Source organism: Polypterus senegalus, chromosome 7 (assembly GCF_016835505.1).
Source record: "Polypterus senegalus isolate Bchr_013 chromosome 7, ASM1683550v1, whole genome shotgun sequence".
NCBI lineage: Eukaryota > Metazoa > Chordata > Cladistia > Polypteriformes > Polypteridae > Polypterus > Polypterus senegalus.
The window spans coordinates 59,053,441-59,071,704 of record NC_053160.1 but is presented as its reverse complement, the minus strand read 5'-3'; the positions used below and the strand labels follow the sequence as shown (position 1 = coordinate 59,071,704).

General features: G+C 38.6%; 1 protein-coding gene across 2 annotated transcripts in view; it reads left to right on the top strand.

The window, feature by feature from the left end:
* The window catches only part of ipo11 (importin 11), a 357,709-nt gene that overhangs the window by 238,874 nt on the left and 100,571 nt on the right, over positions 1-18,264 (top strand). For both annotated transcript variants that reach the window (XM_039758699.1, XM_039758698.1), the window contains exons 17-19: positions 76-109; positions 4,497-4,537; positions 6,533-6,649. In XM_039758699.1, the coding sequence (XP_039614633.1) occupies positions 76-109; positions 4,497-4,537; positions 6,533-6,649 (192 nt within the window). The remainder of the gene's footprint in view (positions 1-75; positions 110-4,496; positions 4,538-6,532; positions 6,650-18,264) is intronic.

Here is an 18,264-nt window from a genome sequence, read left to right as displayed (position 1 = left end):
GTTACTCTATTTTTAATCAATACTTTTTGCTAAATCTTTTTTTACTACACATCTTTATTATTACTTCTTTTTCAGGTGCGCATTGAAACTGCTACAACCCTGAAGCTTGATATCCTTACTGATTCTGTGTTTTTTTTTTGTTTTTTTTTTATTGCATTAAACAGAATATTATGATTTCACCTCTTGATACGCCTTCTTTTTCTTTAAAGTTTTTTTGGTTAATATATACATCATTAAGCTGTAAAGTGAGTACATGTTAATATTAGTCATGAAAGATTTAAACTTTTACATTTTAAATAGTTATATTTTTTGGAAACAATTTACTGTTTAACACTGGAATCCCTGAAGCCTATGAAAAAAGTCGTAATCCCAGGCCACCTTAAATTCCTTCACACCTCTTCATCAGCGTCTTTGTTTTGCAAATGTGTCGAACAGCGGTGGTAGCAAGCAGGCTGCCATCCCATCCAAAGTCCTTAATTAGGTTCCTATACTCCTCCTCCTGCACACTCCTGATGCAGCCATCGATAGCAGTGTCCTCAGCAAACCTTTGCACACGGCAGGACTCCAAGTTGTATTGGAAGTCCGATGTATATAGGCTGAACAGGACCAGAGAAAGTACAGTCCCCTGTGGTGCTCCTGTGTTATTGACCACAATGTCAGACCTGCAGTTCCCGAGACACACATACTGAGGTCTGTCTGTAAGATAGTCCCTGATCCATGCCACTAGGTATGAATCTACTCCCATCTCTGTCAGCTTGTCCCTAAGGAGCAGAAGTTGGATGGTGTTGAAGGCACTAGAGAAGTCCAGAAACATAATTCTTACAGCACCACTGCCTCTGTCCAAGTGGGAGAGGGATTGGTGTAGTATATTGATGATGGCATCCTCCACTCCCACCTTCTCCTCATATGCAAGGATATGGCAGACCTGTGGCCTCAGGTGGTGAAGCAGCAGCCGCTTCATGGTCTTCATCACATGTGACGTCAGAGCGACAGGCCGGAAGTCATTCAGCTCACTAGGACTTAATACCTTTGGGACTAGGGTGATGCAAGATGTTTTCCAAAGCCTCGGGACTCTCCCCTGTTCCAGGCTCAGGTTGAAGATGCACTGTAGAGTACTCCCCAGCTCCAATGCACAGGCCTTCAGCAGTCGTGGCGATACTCCATCTGGACCCACTGCTTTGCTGGCACGAAGTGTCCTCAACTCTCTACTTACCTGGGCTGCTGTAATTGTGGGTGGGGAGAAACTTTCTCCTATGCTGGTATTGGCAGAAGGATGGGTGGAGGGTGCAGTACTCCAAGGTGAGAGTGTGTTAGGGTGGTCAAACCTGTTAAAGAAGTTGTTCATCTGGTTTGCTCTCTCCATGTCTCCGTCAATGATAGCACCCCGCTTTGAGCTGCAGCTAGTGATGATCTTTATTCCATCCCTCAACTTCCTTCATGCTGTTATTCTGCAACTTCTGATCCAGCTTTCTGCAGTACTGCTCCTTCGCCGCCCTGAGCTGGACTCGGAGTTCCTTCTGCACGCACATGAGCTCATGCTGATCACCACCTTTAAAAGCCCTTTTCTTCTGGTTCAAAAGGCCCTTGATGTCACTTGTAATCCATGGCTTGTTGTTAGCATAACAGCGTACAGTTCTTACTGGAACTACAATGTCCATACAGAAGTTGATGTAGTCAGTAGTGCAGTCAACAACCTCCTCAATGTTCTCACTATAAGTCTGTAGTTCCTGTGCCTTGGGACCACTTCCTGAATGAGCGTGTGGTTGTAGGTAGCTCCCTCATTCTTGGTTTGTAGTGAGGCTGAAGCAGAAGCAGGATATGATCTGTCTTTAACGTTTGCATACAGTAAGTCAATAGTCCTAATTCCCCGGGTGTTACAATCCATATACTGGGAGAAGGCAGGTAATGTTTTGTCCAGCGTCACATGGTTAAAGTCTACAGCGATTAGCACAAGTGCCTTAGGGTGCTGCGTTTGTAGTTTAGCAACAGCGGAATGGATGACGTCACCCGCTATCTCCACGTCCACCTGAGGAGGGATGTAAACAATAACAACAATGACGTGTCCAAACTCTCTGGGCAAGTAATAGGGACACAGACTTACGGCCAACAGTTCGGTGTCCCTGCAGCAAGTGGATATTTTGACGTTTACATGTCCAGAGTTGCACCTCCTTGTATTTACATAGAGAGCGAGTCCTTCTCCTTTCCGTTTTCCACAGGTATTTGCATCTCTGTCCGCTCTAACTGTGCTAAACCCGGGTAGCTGCACGTTAGCATCTGGGATGTTAGTTGTTAGCCACGTTTCACAAAAACACAACAAACTGCATTCTCTGTAGGTCCAGACATTTTTCACCAGCACAGCCAGTTCATCGATCTTATTTGGTAGTGAGTTCACATTTCCCAGGATCACAGAAGGCACCAAAGGCTTGTATCGCCACTTTCTCGCTAACCACTTAGCTTTACGCTTAGCGCCGGCTCTGCTGCCACAATATGACCTTCTTACCTCGTTGGGTAAATAGGGAACCACACCAGCACGGGCCTTTGTTCTCAGCTCTTGAAGTTGACTACCTGCATAGACGAGTCTCGGCGTGTAAAAATCCATGTCCAAGTAGTAAAAAGTGTCCAGGGAACGAGTCTACATAAAAGAAAGTGGTAGTAGTGATCAGTGAAAAAAGAGAAAAAGGTAGAAAGATAAAGTCGTACATGGAGCTGCTGGAAAGGCTGCCACTCGCGGCGGCGCCTGAGTCATATACATTATTTGGAAATACATACATTTCATGTGTGTTCCAGTTCTTCAATAATTGGGATAATGCAGATTGGCAGGAAATGCGAGGCAAGAAGTGTTGAACACATAAATAAAACAAATGTTTTTCATGTATAATTGATAAAATGTTGACATGAAATATATGATGTGTAAAGTTCAAATGAAGTTCAAATATCAAATACTTTCACAAAAAGTATAAGAAAACAAGTGTGCCTTTATTCAAGAATATAACCAAAGAAAAATAAATTAATCAATTTACATGTTGCTGTCAATATGTAAAAACCAAAGCTCATTTATCAATTGCATGGCTGGGTTAGAGGTAAGGGTGGGTGCTTCTAAATCAAGAGGTTGAGAGTTCGATCCTGGGTCGTTCCCGCATTTGCCATTTTGAGTAGTGAGCTGTTATTCTTATTGTTACTACTATTGCATAATAAAAACATACATTTCATCCGTTGTGAATTTTTGCTACTTTGTAAAGGATATCAAATTCGGGTTAGGGTTTTAAGCAGACACATAGACTCTGGTGAATCATGTCTTCTTGGTATCTTGTTGTTACTTGAATTTTTTTTAATTCAGTTTTATTCTTAAATTTCTACTATAAAATGAAAAAAGCATGTTTTAGTTGTGTACAACATTTCTTGCCTTGGATTTTCTTGTTATCCTACATTTATCCAAATAGTTTTAGACACGGAACACACATGAAATGTATGAATTCTAAATAACAATATACTATTTACCCAATACAACTCCAGTCACCTCACACCGAGATAAGCAAACTTCAGCTGGGAGAAAATCAGCAAAGGCACTGATGGAGAGGTGCAAAGGAATTTAAGGTGGCCCAGCCCAACTTTTTTTGTAGGCTTCAGGGATTCTAGGTTTAATTACCAGAAAACTTGTCTTAAAATGATCAGTGCTGTTGACATCTGTGGCAGTAATAACTCAAAAAGCAAGTATTTAATATTTTTTGGTGATGCTATATTCTGTTTAGGCTGTGGCAATGCAAAATAGAATTTCAACAGACTGTGAATTTCCAAATGGTGTGGGGCAAGCAGTGCAAAATTTTAGCAAAATTGCAATATCCACAGATAGTTTAAATCTTTTAAAAAAAATTCTGACAGTGTGAATCATTAGGTATTATTATGTTCGTCAAAGTTGTTGTTACATTATGTTTTCCGTTTTTCTTATCAAGCATGCATTCATATAACTAACCAAAATATTTATTTAAATGTGTGGGAGCAGTGCTGTTTTAAATTAGTAAAATAATAACCAGTTGAAAGTTTATATTTCCATTTCTTTTTATCTTAGTGTATTTTTTGAATCCATAACTAATGATCAAAGTTTAAATATAGTGATAATAGATTTGAGGCATTTATGCTTTTGTTTGGTCAGTAGTACATAGGTTGCTCCGGAATGGAAATTAAAAATAATTATTTATTTTATGTCAAAGAGGACATGTAATATTGTGTACAGAAACTGTGTAGTACTGTAGATTAATGTGAATAACATACTTCAAATTTCAAAATTGTTCTGCTTCTTTTTTATTTATATGTTTTCTTATGGCAAAAATATATATTTTTCAAATACCCCTAAACCACACCAGATGTCTCTACTATGGTCAATAATAATTGGGAAAATGATGCATAAACATTGTTAAATATTGTTCTCTGAAATTAGTATGATTTTTTTTTTCTTTCTTTCATCTTCCTAATTTATATTCCTTAATCATACTATTTACCAGTAGATGATTTTGAATTTAGAACAGAACAGTTTTTACCAGTAAGTATTGCAGTTGTTCTGGTTGTTTGTTCTCCAGTATCACTATAATGAAAATCACAGGTGCATTTTATTTGGTTTAATTTTCTTATTCATGCTTTTGATATTTGGACACACAATAAACTTTTCTGTTCTATAAAACCATCCTTATCAATGCATTACGAGATAAAAATGAATTTAAGTATATATTCTTTTAAATTGAAAAAATAATGATAAAAATAATACACTCTTTAAGACCTACAGTATTCTATTGAGGATATTAAATAAGGGCTGATGTTTTTTGGTTTTACCAGCACTCTATCTGGATATCAAGCTTTTTTTAATGATTGCACATTTTTCTTCAAATGATATTAATATAATTAAATGAAAAGATGATTTGTTTAACTGAAATGATCAAATGTTAATTACAAATTAGTGTTATTTTTAACAATAATATTTAGTTCATCAGAATATTAATAAAGCCAACCCATACTTTATACTGTCAGTGTTTCTCAAAACCCAGCCTCTAATTGATTGCATAATTTGAAGTAACTCATAGTTGAGTATGAACCTGTAACTTAAAATATAAATATATATAAATATATATATATATATATATATATATACACACAGTGATCCCTCGCTATATCACGCTTTGACTTTCGGCTTCACTCTATCGCAATTTTTTTCTCATACACGCTTACGTCACTACGCATGTGCTTTCTGAGAACTTTCATCTAAGCCCCACGATGGCTCCTAAACGTGCTGCTTTTTCTAAGCCTTCTGACAATAAAACTAAGCGCCGAAGGACGATGCTTACTATCCAGGAGAAGGTGAAACTCTTGGATATGATCAAAGATGGCAATACCCTACAAAAGCCTTCTCACGCAAAAGAAAAGACAGCGCCAGCAACTGCCTATCAAGATGTTCTTAAGCCGCGCACCCAGACACCTACTGCCTACTCCTAGTACTCCTTTAGCGGAAGAAGACAACAACACACCTGCTGAAGATACTGCACCACCTGATGACTCTCCTACTGAGGTCGTGCCTTCATAGGTTAGTGGTTGTGTGTAAGAACTGTGTGTGTGTGTGTGTAATTAAATGTACAGTACAATAATCTATATAAAAGCAGTCGGGATTGTCCTACCGTCCCATGAGTGCAAAGCGTAGCGGTATTCCACTTATCACAGACTTACTACTTGCGGCTTGCAGTATGAAGCGACGCGATGTGAGCAGAGTTCTGGTGCTCCCATCGTTTCCTTGCTTGTGTGAGCGATGCGCTGGAAAAATAGACAAAATTATGTCTCTGGAAATAATTAATGTTAATGGAGTACAAATACCTCACCGCGTAGTAAATATCAGGGGAGATGGTGCTTGCTTATTCTCATCTATAACTTATTTAGTACATGAAACTCCATCTTTAGCGGTACAGATTCGGGCTGACATTGTACGACCTTGGACAGGCACTTGAGGGGATAAAAAAAGTAAGTTTTCGGGAGATGTTATGAATGGGCACTTTAATGTTCTCATTCCCTACACTTACATGCCTGATGTACACATGGAGCGCACACAAATTGAGGATAAAAGTCGGTCGCCTTAAAAGGCGGGTCAGCCTAGTAATAATATGATATTTGTAACGTCTAATATGTCTTATTTTGTCTAATATATTGGGTAATACGAGTGTATTGGTGACTAAAGGGTGTTATTTCATGTTTATAGGGCTCTAATAATGTTAAAAAAACGTATTTAGAAAGTCGTAAACAGGTTTTCTATACTCTTAACTGTGAAAATATTCGATTTATAAATAAAGAATCCTACTTCGCAAAAATTCATTTATCACAGTAGAGTCTAGAACGCATTAACCGTGATAAACGAGGGTTCACTGTATATATGAAATTCAACTTAATCCTAACTTGTTATCAAATTTGATCCAAACCAGCCTGCACCTTCCTCCACTCATACTGTATAGTTGATTAAAAAAAAGATAATCCTGATTACTTTTTTTTCTTTTTCTGGTAGTATCTGGAGTCCATATTTAGCCTTCTCTTCCAGTTGCTTCAGCAAGTGACAGAATGTGACACCAAAATGCATATCCTCCATGTTATTTCCTGTGTAGTAGAAAGAGTTAATACACAGGTAAGCTAAACTAAAATAATTTGTTTTTTGAGTAATGTATTTTGGAAATAACATTATGATGGCATCAATGTTTTTTTGATTCTTAAATTAAGTAATAACAATTTACTGATATTTTTTTTCCTCCTTTTGTGCTTTGATACAGACTATCACTTTTTACCTAAATTTAAAACTAGTAATTGGAAACTCAACTATTAGTTAAAATGGAAAGAAATTAAAGCATTATTAATACAATAAGGAATACTAAACAGGTGAACTAAGAAAAATAAACCAAAACAGAAGGAAAGCAAATAAAACAAAAGAAATGGGAAAATCTGCCAAAAAGAGAGCCCAATATACAATAACTTGCCAAAAAACACAAGAATAAGCATTCAAGCAACATATAGCAAAACCAATAAACAAAACTGAATTCCCATGTAGAAACATTACTTCAAAACTTAAACACAATGAGACAAAAATACTGAGGCTGCAATGGCATCTTTTATAAAACCTTAGACTGTCATAATTGGTAGAATATATGAGGACATAACAATAATCAGAACCCATGCCTCCCTAGGCTAAGGTTTTAAAAGTTGTAGGGAAAACCGTTAACAAATATAGTGGAAAGGTGAGAAATGGAAGGTTAGGAATAGGACGAGTATCTATAAAATCCTAACTGACTTTGTTGCTCTTTGAAGCAAGGTTATATGTCATATACAGACAACTCTCAGATTATCTATACATGACACAAATGAATACTGAAGTGAGGTCTAATGAGTAATTACAATGGAGTACAGATATTCTCTTAATCCTCTATACCTACACTACCAGTCAAAAGTTTTAGAACACCTCTGTTTTTCTTCAAATTTAACCAGTTGAAGTGCACCTGAAATGGTGAAAAGCCAAGTAGTAAACTGCCAGAGGTTTAAATTTAAAGTTTAGATTAGTAAAAACTGAAAAAACAAAGGAAATATAAGAATATTACAAAATATAATACAAAATAAAGTATGTGTGTGTGTGTGCGAGATTAACGTGTTAAAAATTTAAGTGATTGAATTTTTTTAATGTAACCCCTAAATATGTTAATTTAATCGTTTTAATTTGACTGTGCTTCATATGTTGAAAATGAAGCAGTGGCAAATTAATTCAAGTCTATTATTAGTAATAGTGCTTGATCGTTTCCTATTTTGTTTCTTGATAATCTTTATCCACCCACACCAGTAGAGCTGCCACCCGTTACTTATAATACCAGATTGTCCCAAATTGGAATATAAAATACTGTCACCTTATTGAATCAATAAGGGACGCGATCTGTCCTGTATTTTTGTATACATCATTTCATATGTAGATTAGTCAGTTCATAAGAAATTTATACAGTATTTAATGCTTTTTAAAAACTTTTAAAGAGGTTTCAGATTGTTTTAATACTCTTCAGTTTTATTGTGTGTCTGTCTATAAGTATATATGTAATTTCTGTGCAGTTTTTCCATTATATACTCACTGGATACAGTAATCTATCCATGCAAAACTGGGCACAAGCCAGGACTCAGCCATGGAAAACATACCACTTAATTACAAGGCATACTTAATCACGCTTGTTTATACTACGCCATTATAAAGTTCCCATTATTCTAAAATGCAAAACCTTGCAGTGTGGGCACACACCATAGAAAAATGTATATGTGGAAATTTTGCAAACATTACAATGTTTCTTGGCCAGGAACTATGAAACTTCATCAACTTAATGTCCTTTGTTTGTATAATTTTAGATGCTTGTATTTTTGTCTGCTGTGTCATTTTAACCTTTATATATAATACGCTACAGTGCCTGTTCGTTTATCTGTCCAGGATTTTAAATCACCTGTAATTATTGAACTGAAATTTGGTACAAATATACTATGTGACGCCTACTGTTCACTTTCAGGGCGATGATTGACCTCCAAGGTTATTCCTCTTTTTATTTTTATTTTATTTTATTGTAGATTCAACTCTCTGCAGCAGTTAGAAGGGCGGTCGTGTGGCGCATGCGTACTGGTGCCATTTTCATTCCCTACCACCTTCCCACACTTCCCCTACAATTGTGCTTGAAAGTTTGTGAACCCTTTAGAATTTTCTATATTTCTGTATAAATGTGGCCCAGATGCAGCAAAACAGGTCCAAACCATAATACTAACATCACCATGTTTCACAGATGGGATAAGGTTCTTATGCTGGAATGCAGTGTTTTCCTTTCTCCAAACATAACGCTTTTCATTTAAACCAAAAAGTTCTATTTTGGTTTCATCCGTCCCCAAAACATTCTTCCAATAGCCTTCTGGTTTGTCCACGTGATCTTTAGCAAACTGCAGACGAGCAGCAGTGTTTCTTTTGGAGAGCAGTGGCTTTCTTCTTGCAACCCTGCCATGCACACCATTGTTGTTCTGTGTTCTCCTGATGGTGGGCTCATGAACATGAACATTAGCCAATGTGAGAGAGGCCTTCAGTTGCTTAGAAGTTACCCTGGGGTCCTTTTTGACCTCGCCAACTGTTATACGCCTTGCTCTTGGAGTGACCTTTGTTGGTCGACCACTCATGGGGAGGGTAACATTGATCTTGAATTTCCTCCATTTGTACACAATCTGTCTGACTGTGGATTGGTGAAGTCCAAACTCTATAGAGATGGTTTTGTAATCTTTTCCTCAGAAATCTCCTTTGTTCGTGCCATGATACACTTCCACAAACATGGTTTGTGAAGAGCAGACTTTGATAGATCCCTGTTCTTTAAATAGCACAGGGTGCCCACTCACACATGATTGTCATCCCATTGATTGAAAACACCTGACTCTAATTTCACCTTCAAACTAACTGCTAATCCAAGAGGTTCACATAGTTTTGCCACTCACAAATATGTAATATTTCCTCAATAAATAAATGACCAAGTATAATATTTTTGTCTCATTTGTTTAACTGGTTTCTCTTTATCTACTTTTAGGACTTGATTGAAAATCTGATGATGATTTAGGTCATATTTATGCAGAAATATAGGAAATTCTAAAGGGTTCACAAACTTTCAAGCACAACTGTACCTCTTCAAATCTTAAATCCTTCTTGAGGCAGATTGCAGACTTAAGTGCCAGCTTAAGTGAAAAATTAAAGAAAACTTACTAAGTAATCGCAGCACCAACACTGACTTAATCAGTTTTAACGCAAAAAGATGCCGACAATAGGAGAAGAAGCGGGGTTCTAGAGTGGAGAAAAGAAGAGCTGCTCAGCAAACGGCAAGCACATCAATGTCTGAGCAAATGAATGCTAAACGTACAGAGAAAGAGTATGAAAACTAGGAATGCCCAAATTAAGTGTGTTCACTGCACGTTATTGTGCAGTGCACTCTTACTGGTAAGAGTATAATTTTGTCTGACCATGGATGTGTCTGCTCAAAGACAATTGAGCTGTTTTTGGCTCTAGTTCCCAAAAATAAATTTTCCTATGCATGTGCAATAAAATAAATGAAAATAACATTTCAATAAATGACTAAAAAGTATGTGTACAAAATGATAAATTAAGACTGTAATATGAGTAAACTAAATATTGTCTCCTTGTCACTGAGACTTTTTCCCCTGGTATAAGGAAAAGAGGCTAACTGCAGACTTAGTTAATGTTAATACTGAGGTTTTAATACTTTCATAAGTTGTTATACATTATGCTGTGCTTTTAGTTCAAATAATAATACACCTAAGAAATTAAGTGAAAATAAAACATCAGGTATAGGCTTTGAATCAACATAACAAAGTTATGTTAATTCACATGTCATTTATAGGTGTTACAAGCTTAATCCTCAAATTTGTACTTACCTTAAGATTTAATAGTAAAGTAGTTTTTTCGTGTGAGTGAAGATTGAAAAATTCTTAATACAGAAAGGAAGATAAATCACTGATCATATTTTTTTTTAAAAGTGAAGCATTTCATGTTAGCTAAAAGCAAGAGAGCAGTGTTTGTCTTTTCATCTAACATTTTAACACGCAAGTCTTTCATTCTTGAAATAAGATTAATTGTGACATTTTATTATGATAGCAAAAAAATCTTTGGAAGATTGTTTAGGTAAAAACACATCATCTAAAAGTAATTCATTGGTTAAACTTAAGCATATCAGGCTGTGGGCAAGTTTAATTTAAAAATTTGTATTTATGTTTTGGAGACTTAATCTTTAAAAATAAGCTAATTTTATTTGATGTTATTAGGTGTACATTTTTCTTGTCAGATGTTTATTGTTGATGCCATTTCCAACTTTTCTGTTTGAGTCAGCTGTTACCACAATTCAGCATTTCTAGGTACAGTACTTGCTGTGTGTACGATATCACAGTTGCCTCTTTTTACAACACAACTTAAAACATACATATTATGAAAAAGTTCTCTAAAATCAATCCAAATCTCACACAGAATCAAAACATATTTTTAACAGCTCACAACGGATTTATAAATGGTTAGTCTATCTAAATTAAGATCTGTATATTTTGGGTTGACATTCAAAATGTGAGAAATTATCACTTCTTAGCAGTCAGCATCTGTTAGTTTAAAACTAACAAAATACCCTCAAATAAAGATGAGTGGGCCAAAATTCCTCCAGAGCGCTGTAAAAGACTCATTATAGTTATCGCAAACGCTTGATTGCAGTTATTGCTGCTAAGGGTGGCCCAACCAGTTATTAGATTCAGGGGGCAATTACTTTTTCACACAGGGCCATGTAGGTTTGGATTTTTTTTCTCCCTAAGTAATAAAAACCATCATTTAAAAACAGCATTTTGTGTTTAGATAGATAGATAGATGCTTTATTAATCCCAAGGGGAAATTCACATAATCCAGCAGCAGTATACTGATACAAAGAAACAATATTAAATTAAATAGTAATAAAAATGAAAAAAATTAAAATAAAATTAATGTTAGCATTTACTCCCCCGGGTGGAATTGAAGAGTCGCATAGTGTGGGGGAGGAACGATCTCCTCAGTCTGTCAGTGGAGCAGGACAGTGACAAAAGTCTGTCACTGAAGCTACTCCTCTGCCTGGAGATGACACTGTTCAGTGGATGCAGTGGATTATTCATGATTGACAGGAATTTGCTTAATGCCCGTCACTCTGCCACAGATGTTAAACTGTCCAACTTTAATCCTACAATAGAGCCTGCCTTCTTAACAAGTTTGTCCAGGCGTGAGGCGTCTTTCATCTTTATGCTGCCACCCCAGCACACCACGCGTAGAAGAGGGCCACTCGCCACAACCGTCTGGTAGAACATCTGCAGCATCTTACTGCAGATGTTGAAGGATGCCAACCTTCTCAGAAAGTATAGTCTGCTCTGACCTTTCTTACATAGAGCATCAGTATTGGCAGTCCAGTCCAATTTGTCATCCAGCTGCACTCCCAGATATTTAAAGGTCTGCACCCTCTGCACACAGTCACCTCTGATGATCACAGGGTCCATGAGGGGCCTGGGCCTCCTAAAATCCACCACCAGCTCCTTGGTCTTGCTGGTGTTAAGGTGTAAGTTGTTTGAGTCGCACCATTTAACAAAGTCTTTGATTAACTTTCTGTACTCCCACTCCTGATGCAGCCTACAATTGCAGTGTCATCAGCGAACTTTTGCACGTGGCAGGACTCCGAGTCGTATTGGAAGTCTGATGTATATAGATTGAACAGGACCGAGAAAGTACAGTCCTCGGCGCCCTGTATTGCTGCACACAATGTCAGACCTGCAGTTCCCAAGACTCACATATTGAGGTCTGTCTGTAAGATAGTCCACAGTCCATGCCACCAGGTGTGAGTCTACTCCCATCTCAGTCAGCTTGTCTCTAAGGAGCAGAGGTTGGATGGTGTTGAAGGCGCTAGAGAAGTCCAAAAACATAATTCTTACAGCACCACTGCCTTTGTCCAGGTGGGAGAGGGATCGGTGAAGCATATAGATGATGGCATCCTCCGCTCCCACCTTCTCCTGGTATGCGAACTGCAGAGGGTCGAGGGCGTGGCGGACCTGTGGCCTCAGGTGGTGAAGCAGCAGCCGCTCCATGGTCTTCATCATATGTGACGTCAGAGCAACAGGCTGGAAGTCATTCAGCTCACTAGGACGTGATACCTTTGGGACAGGAGTGATACAAGATGTTTTCCAAATCCTTAGGACTCTCCCCTGTTCCAGGCTCAGGTTGAAGATGCGCTGTAGAGGACTCCCCAGTTCCAACGCACAGGCCTTCAGCAATCGTGGCGATACACCATCTGGACCCGCTGCTTTGCTGGCACAAAGTCTTTTCAGCTCTCTGCTCACCTGGGCTGCTGTAATTGTGGGTGGGGATGTCTCACTTATGTTATGTTTACTTGTGTTATATTTGACTAATGGTTAAATGTGATTGATGATCAGAAACATTTTGTGTGACAAACATGCAAAAGAATAAGAAATCAGGAAGGGGGCAAATAGTTTTTCACACCACTGTAGATTTAGGTGCATTTTAAGGTTTGAGGGGTTGTTCTTTCTAAATGTCTGCAGCACACAACATATCCTGCTCCAAGACACTGTGCTTACAAGTAATGCTTCCAATATTGTATTCAAAAATCTCCTATACTGGGGTTTGTTATTTTCTATCAGCCATAATGATCTCTGATTCCATCTCAGGCACATAAAATTTATAGATAGAATTTTGACACCTGCAGGCCTGAAAAGATATCAAAAATCAGAAAAGAGATTCTACTATGTTCTGACAGGTGTGAGCATGAAAATCTTTGGGATGTAGGGTTAGGCTTAGGGTTAGGTTTGAAGGTTCATAGACTTGAATCAAGAGCAGGTAGTAGGACTATTGACAGCCACAGAGCAGCTTTGGATGCAAGGCAAGAATTATCCATGGCATGCAATATATATGACATGGCTGATGAGTAGTATGATATTTCCACTGTCTATTTTGAGAAAGAAAGATGAAGAAGAGAAGACAAAATATAGGTAAAATTACATTACAATGAATATCTTTACAACAAAATTTTCATTACAACGAAGTATTTATATGGTCCCGACAGTTTCCCAATATAACACAAGTCTGTAGAAATCTCGTTACTACGAAATACATTACAACGAGTGCCCAAAAGACCTTGAAATGCCTGAATGAATCATCCACAGAGCAGTTAGTTCTGTGGTCGCAGCTCAGTTGTGCACAACGATCCCCAAACAGAAACATTGTAAAAAAAAATGTCTTTCTTCGAACTTTGCTTGTACTGTTTTTTGCTGTTTTTGCTTGCTGTGATTTTCAGTGATAGCTTTTGCTTATTGCTCATCAACATTTGAAAAATATCCATTGGAATTTAGCTCAATGTCACCCTCCTATAGAAATGTCAGACACAAAAAAACAACAACAGTTCATATTAGAAAAAAAAACTTTTCATTTTTGCAGCTCTTGATTCTGGCAAAACGAAGTTGCCAGTGAATTCATAATTTCGCCATCGACACTGTGAATTTTCTTGAAAGACAGAGCAAACAAAGAAGAAAAATCTCGGGTTGCAAACATATGCGAACTGCTGCATTTGAAGACATCGAAAAAGCTATTTTTATGTGGTTCAGTGATGCTTGTTCAAGAAACATTCCTATTAATGCGTCACTCATTCAAGAAAATGTGAGGTTTTTAAATTCTCTCTTGGGACCTCCCCCAACTGGACAACACGCCGAAGTGTGTCCCGAAGTGCAGTCACTGCGTCTGTGGAAGACTGTGTATCTGTTGCCAGGGCAACAGCAGGCTCACCGCTCTGCTGTGTCTCTCCACCAAAGCAAATAGAAAAGATCTCGATGGGTGACGTAAGGAACAGTATTACTTGGTCACTAACCTAGTCACAATCCTGACTGACTGCTGTGTCTGTGTATAGGAGAGTGGTAGATCATGCTACAATAAATAACTGTGCTGTTCCTGTTTCAAGCTGAATAAAGCTGGTTTTGCTAAAGTACTGAGACTCTGCCTCGTGTTTTGAGTGCAAGACAGGGATATATAGCGCGACCACGATCTTTTAGGATTTGATTCTGTGTCGTTTCGCTGCAGCGCTGTAAGCCTGCTGTCGTCCTGCCTCTGCAACGGACAAGCAATCTTCCACAGACGCGGCAATTGCGCTTCAGGATGCACTTCGGTGTGTTGTTCTGTTTTTCCCAAAAGAGTTTAGAAACCTCACAATATGAAGAAGGAAAGGATGATTCAGCATCTGATTGATAACTGTGCTGCACACAACATGCTTCCACATTTAGATAATCTTTGTATTGAATTCCACCCACCCAATTGCACAGCAGTGCTACAGCCATTAGATTTGGGCATCATTCACACCCTGAAAGTGTATTATCGCAAGGAAGTGCTGAGAAAAATTCTCGTCAGCATAATTTATAGACAGGAGTAGATTAAAATTAACATGAAATGCCTGAACGCAAGTTAAAGAAAGCACTATAGTGACAAATAAAGAATCTCATTACAACAAAATATTTTTTAGGTCCCTGACAGTTTGTTGTAACGGAATTTTACCTGCATTTTAAAACATAATTCTGCAACCGGATTATTTTCACAATATCAGATATTTTGAGCTGTGAATGTAAAACTAAAAGAGATAAATTAATAAATCTTATATAAACAGTCTTGTGGTCTTCTATGTATGTTATCATCCAGTTGACGCACAGAATGTTTCTGGTGTGCTCTGTAGAATCAACCGTCAGTTTTATCATTGTACTCTGTAAAAGCAACCAACAGTTTTATCTATCCATCTATTACCCAACTCGCTACATCCTAACTACAGGGTCACAGGTGTCTGCTGGAGACAATCCCAGCCAGCACAGGGCGCAAGGCAGGAAACAAACCCCCGGCAGGGTGCCAGCCCACCACAGGGCACACACCAATCACACACTAGGGTCAATTTAGGATCGCCAGTGCACCTAACCTGCACATCTTTGGACTGTGGGAGGAAACTGGAGCACCCAGAGGAAACCCACGCAGACACGGGGAGAACATGCAAACTCCATGCAGGAAGGACCCGAGAAGGGAACCCAGGTCTCCTAACTGCGAGGCAGCAGCAGTACCCACTGTGCCACTGTGCCTCCTCATGAAAAATCCATAGTATTATTTGTTTGTTGTTTTAATATTTTTTTGTTAGCTATACAGTAATCCCTCCTCGATCACGGGGGTTGCGTTCCAGACCCCCCCGCGATAGGTGAAAATCACAAGTAGAAACCATATGTTTGTATGGTTATTTTTATATATTTTAAGCCCTTATAAACTCTCCCACACTGTTTATAAATATTCCCCGCAGAGTTATACAGCATAATCCCTTTGTATTCTCTTAGATATTAGGTAAGATTCATTGAAATGATGTACTGTATATAAACACACTGTTTATATACAGTAAAACCTAAATATTATTTTAAAGATATTGAGTGTCTCCGATATCACATATGTTACACCCATTACGATAGACAGGCCACCAGCAATAAATACGTACAATGCAAGAAAAATAGTATACAGTAAATGTGTGTACAGTGACACTAAACATACGTACATGTACTAAGTACTGTAAGTAGAAAATTAATTATGGTTACTCACCAACAATGACACGATGACTTGTCCGATAACAATGAGTTTAATTTTACTGCACAACAAAGGAGAGCGTTCCAGTTCTTCCAAAGGAGCCACTTCAGGCGATTGTGTACCACTGCCATTGTTCTTCTTCTGGCAGTCTTCAATCCAAATCCCTAAAGCAGATTCCATCCAGACTACTGCCTTATTACAACCACTTACAACTCGTTTTGCACCCTGATTAAAAGGACACTGCGGCCGTAGATCTATATTCCTTTCCTACTTTTTAAATAAAAAGAATCGTAGCCTTCAACAAATCCAAAACGCTTACCTTCCGCTTTGCTGGGCACGGCCCCTGAAGCAGTAGTAGATCGCTTTGGAGCCATAATGAAGGGCTTGACTATGCACAAAGATAAACACAAAAGAGCACAACTCTTTACACAGAGAAACACGTTGATGCTGAATGAGCGAGACGAGACTTCCTGGTTAACACTGCATTCAGCAGGCAGGAACTTAACTGCGTGCTCTGATTGGTTAGCTTCTCAGTCAGGAGAACTTAACTGCGTGCTCTAATTGGTTAGCTTCTCAGTCATCTGCCAATAGTGTCCCTTGTATGAAATCAACTGGGCAAACCAACTGAGGCATGTACAGGAAGTAAAAACCCGCGAAGCAGCGAAAAATCCGCGTTATATATGTAGTTATGCTTTCATATAAAATCCGCGAAAGTCGAAGCGCGATATAGCGAGGGATTACTGTATTTTCATCTTGCATTATTTGTAACTATGTTGTAGTGCTAATAAGAGTTAAATCAACCTACAGTGGGATGCAAAAGTTTGGGCAACCTTGTTAATAGTCATTATTTTCCTGTATATATCGTTGGTTGTTACGATAAAAAATATCAGTTAAATATATCATATAGGAGACACACGGTGATATTTGAGAAGTGAAATGAAGTTTATTGGATTTACAGAAAGTGTGCAATAATTGTTCAAACAAAATCAGGCAGGTGCATAAATTTGGGGACCACAAAAAGAAATGAAATCAATATTTAGTAGATCCGCCTTTTGCAGAAATTACAGCCTCTAAACGCTTCCTGTAGGTTCCAATGAGAGTCTGGATTGTGGTTGAAGGTATTTTGGACCATTCCTCTTTACAAAACATCTCTAGTTCATTCAGGTTTGATGGCTTCCGAGCATGGACAGCTCTCTTTAACTCACACCACAGAGTTTCAATTATATTCCGGTCTGGGGACTGAGATGGCCATTCCAGAACGTTGTACTTGTTCCTCTGCATGAATGCCTTAGTGGATTTTGAGCAGTGTTTCGGTTCGTTGTCTTGTTGAAAGATCCAGCCCCGGCGCAGCTTCAGCTTTGTCACTGATTCCTGGACATTGGTCTCCAGAATCTGCTGATACTGAGTGGAATCCATGCATCCCTCAACTTTGACAAGATTCCCAGTCCCTGCACTGGCCACACAGCCCCACAGCATGATGGAACCACCACCATATTTTACTGTAGGTAGCAGGTGTTTTTCTTGGAATGCTGTGTTCTTTTTCCTCCATGCATAACGCCCTTGTTATGCCCAAATAACTCAATTTTAGTTTCATCAGTCCACAGCACCTTATTCCAAAATGAAGCTGGCTTGTCCAAATGTGCTTGAGCATACCTCAAGCGGCTCTGTTTGTGCTGTGGGCGGAGAAAAGGCTTCCTCTGCATCACTCTCGCATACAGCATCTCCTTGTGTAAAGTGCGCCAATGGTTGAACGATGCACAGTGACTCCATCTGCTGCAAGATGATGTTGTAGGTCTTTGGTGCTGGTCTGTGGGTTGACTCTGACTGTTCTCACCATTCGTCGCTTCTGTCTATCCGACATCTTTCTTGGTCTGCCACTTCGAGCCTTAACTTGAACTGAGCCTGTGGTCTTCCATTTCCTCAATATGTTCCTAACTGTGGAAACAGACAGCTTAAATCTCTGGGACAGCTTTCTGTATCCTTCCCCTAAACCATGATGGTGAACAATCTTTGTCTTCAGGTCATTTGACAGTTGTTTTGTGACCCCCATGTTGCTACTCTTCAGAGAACATTAAAGGAGGAGG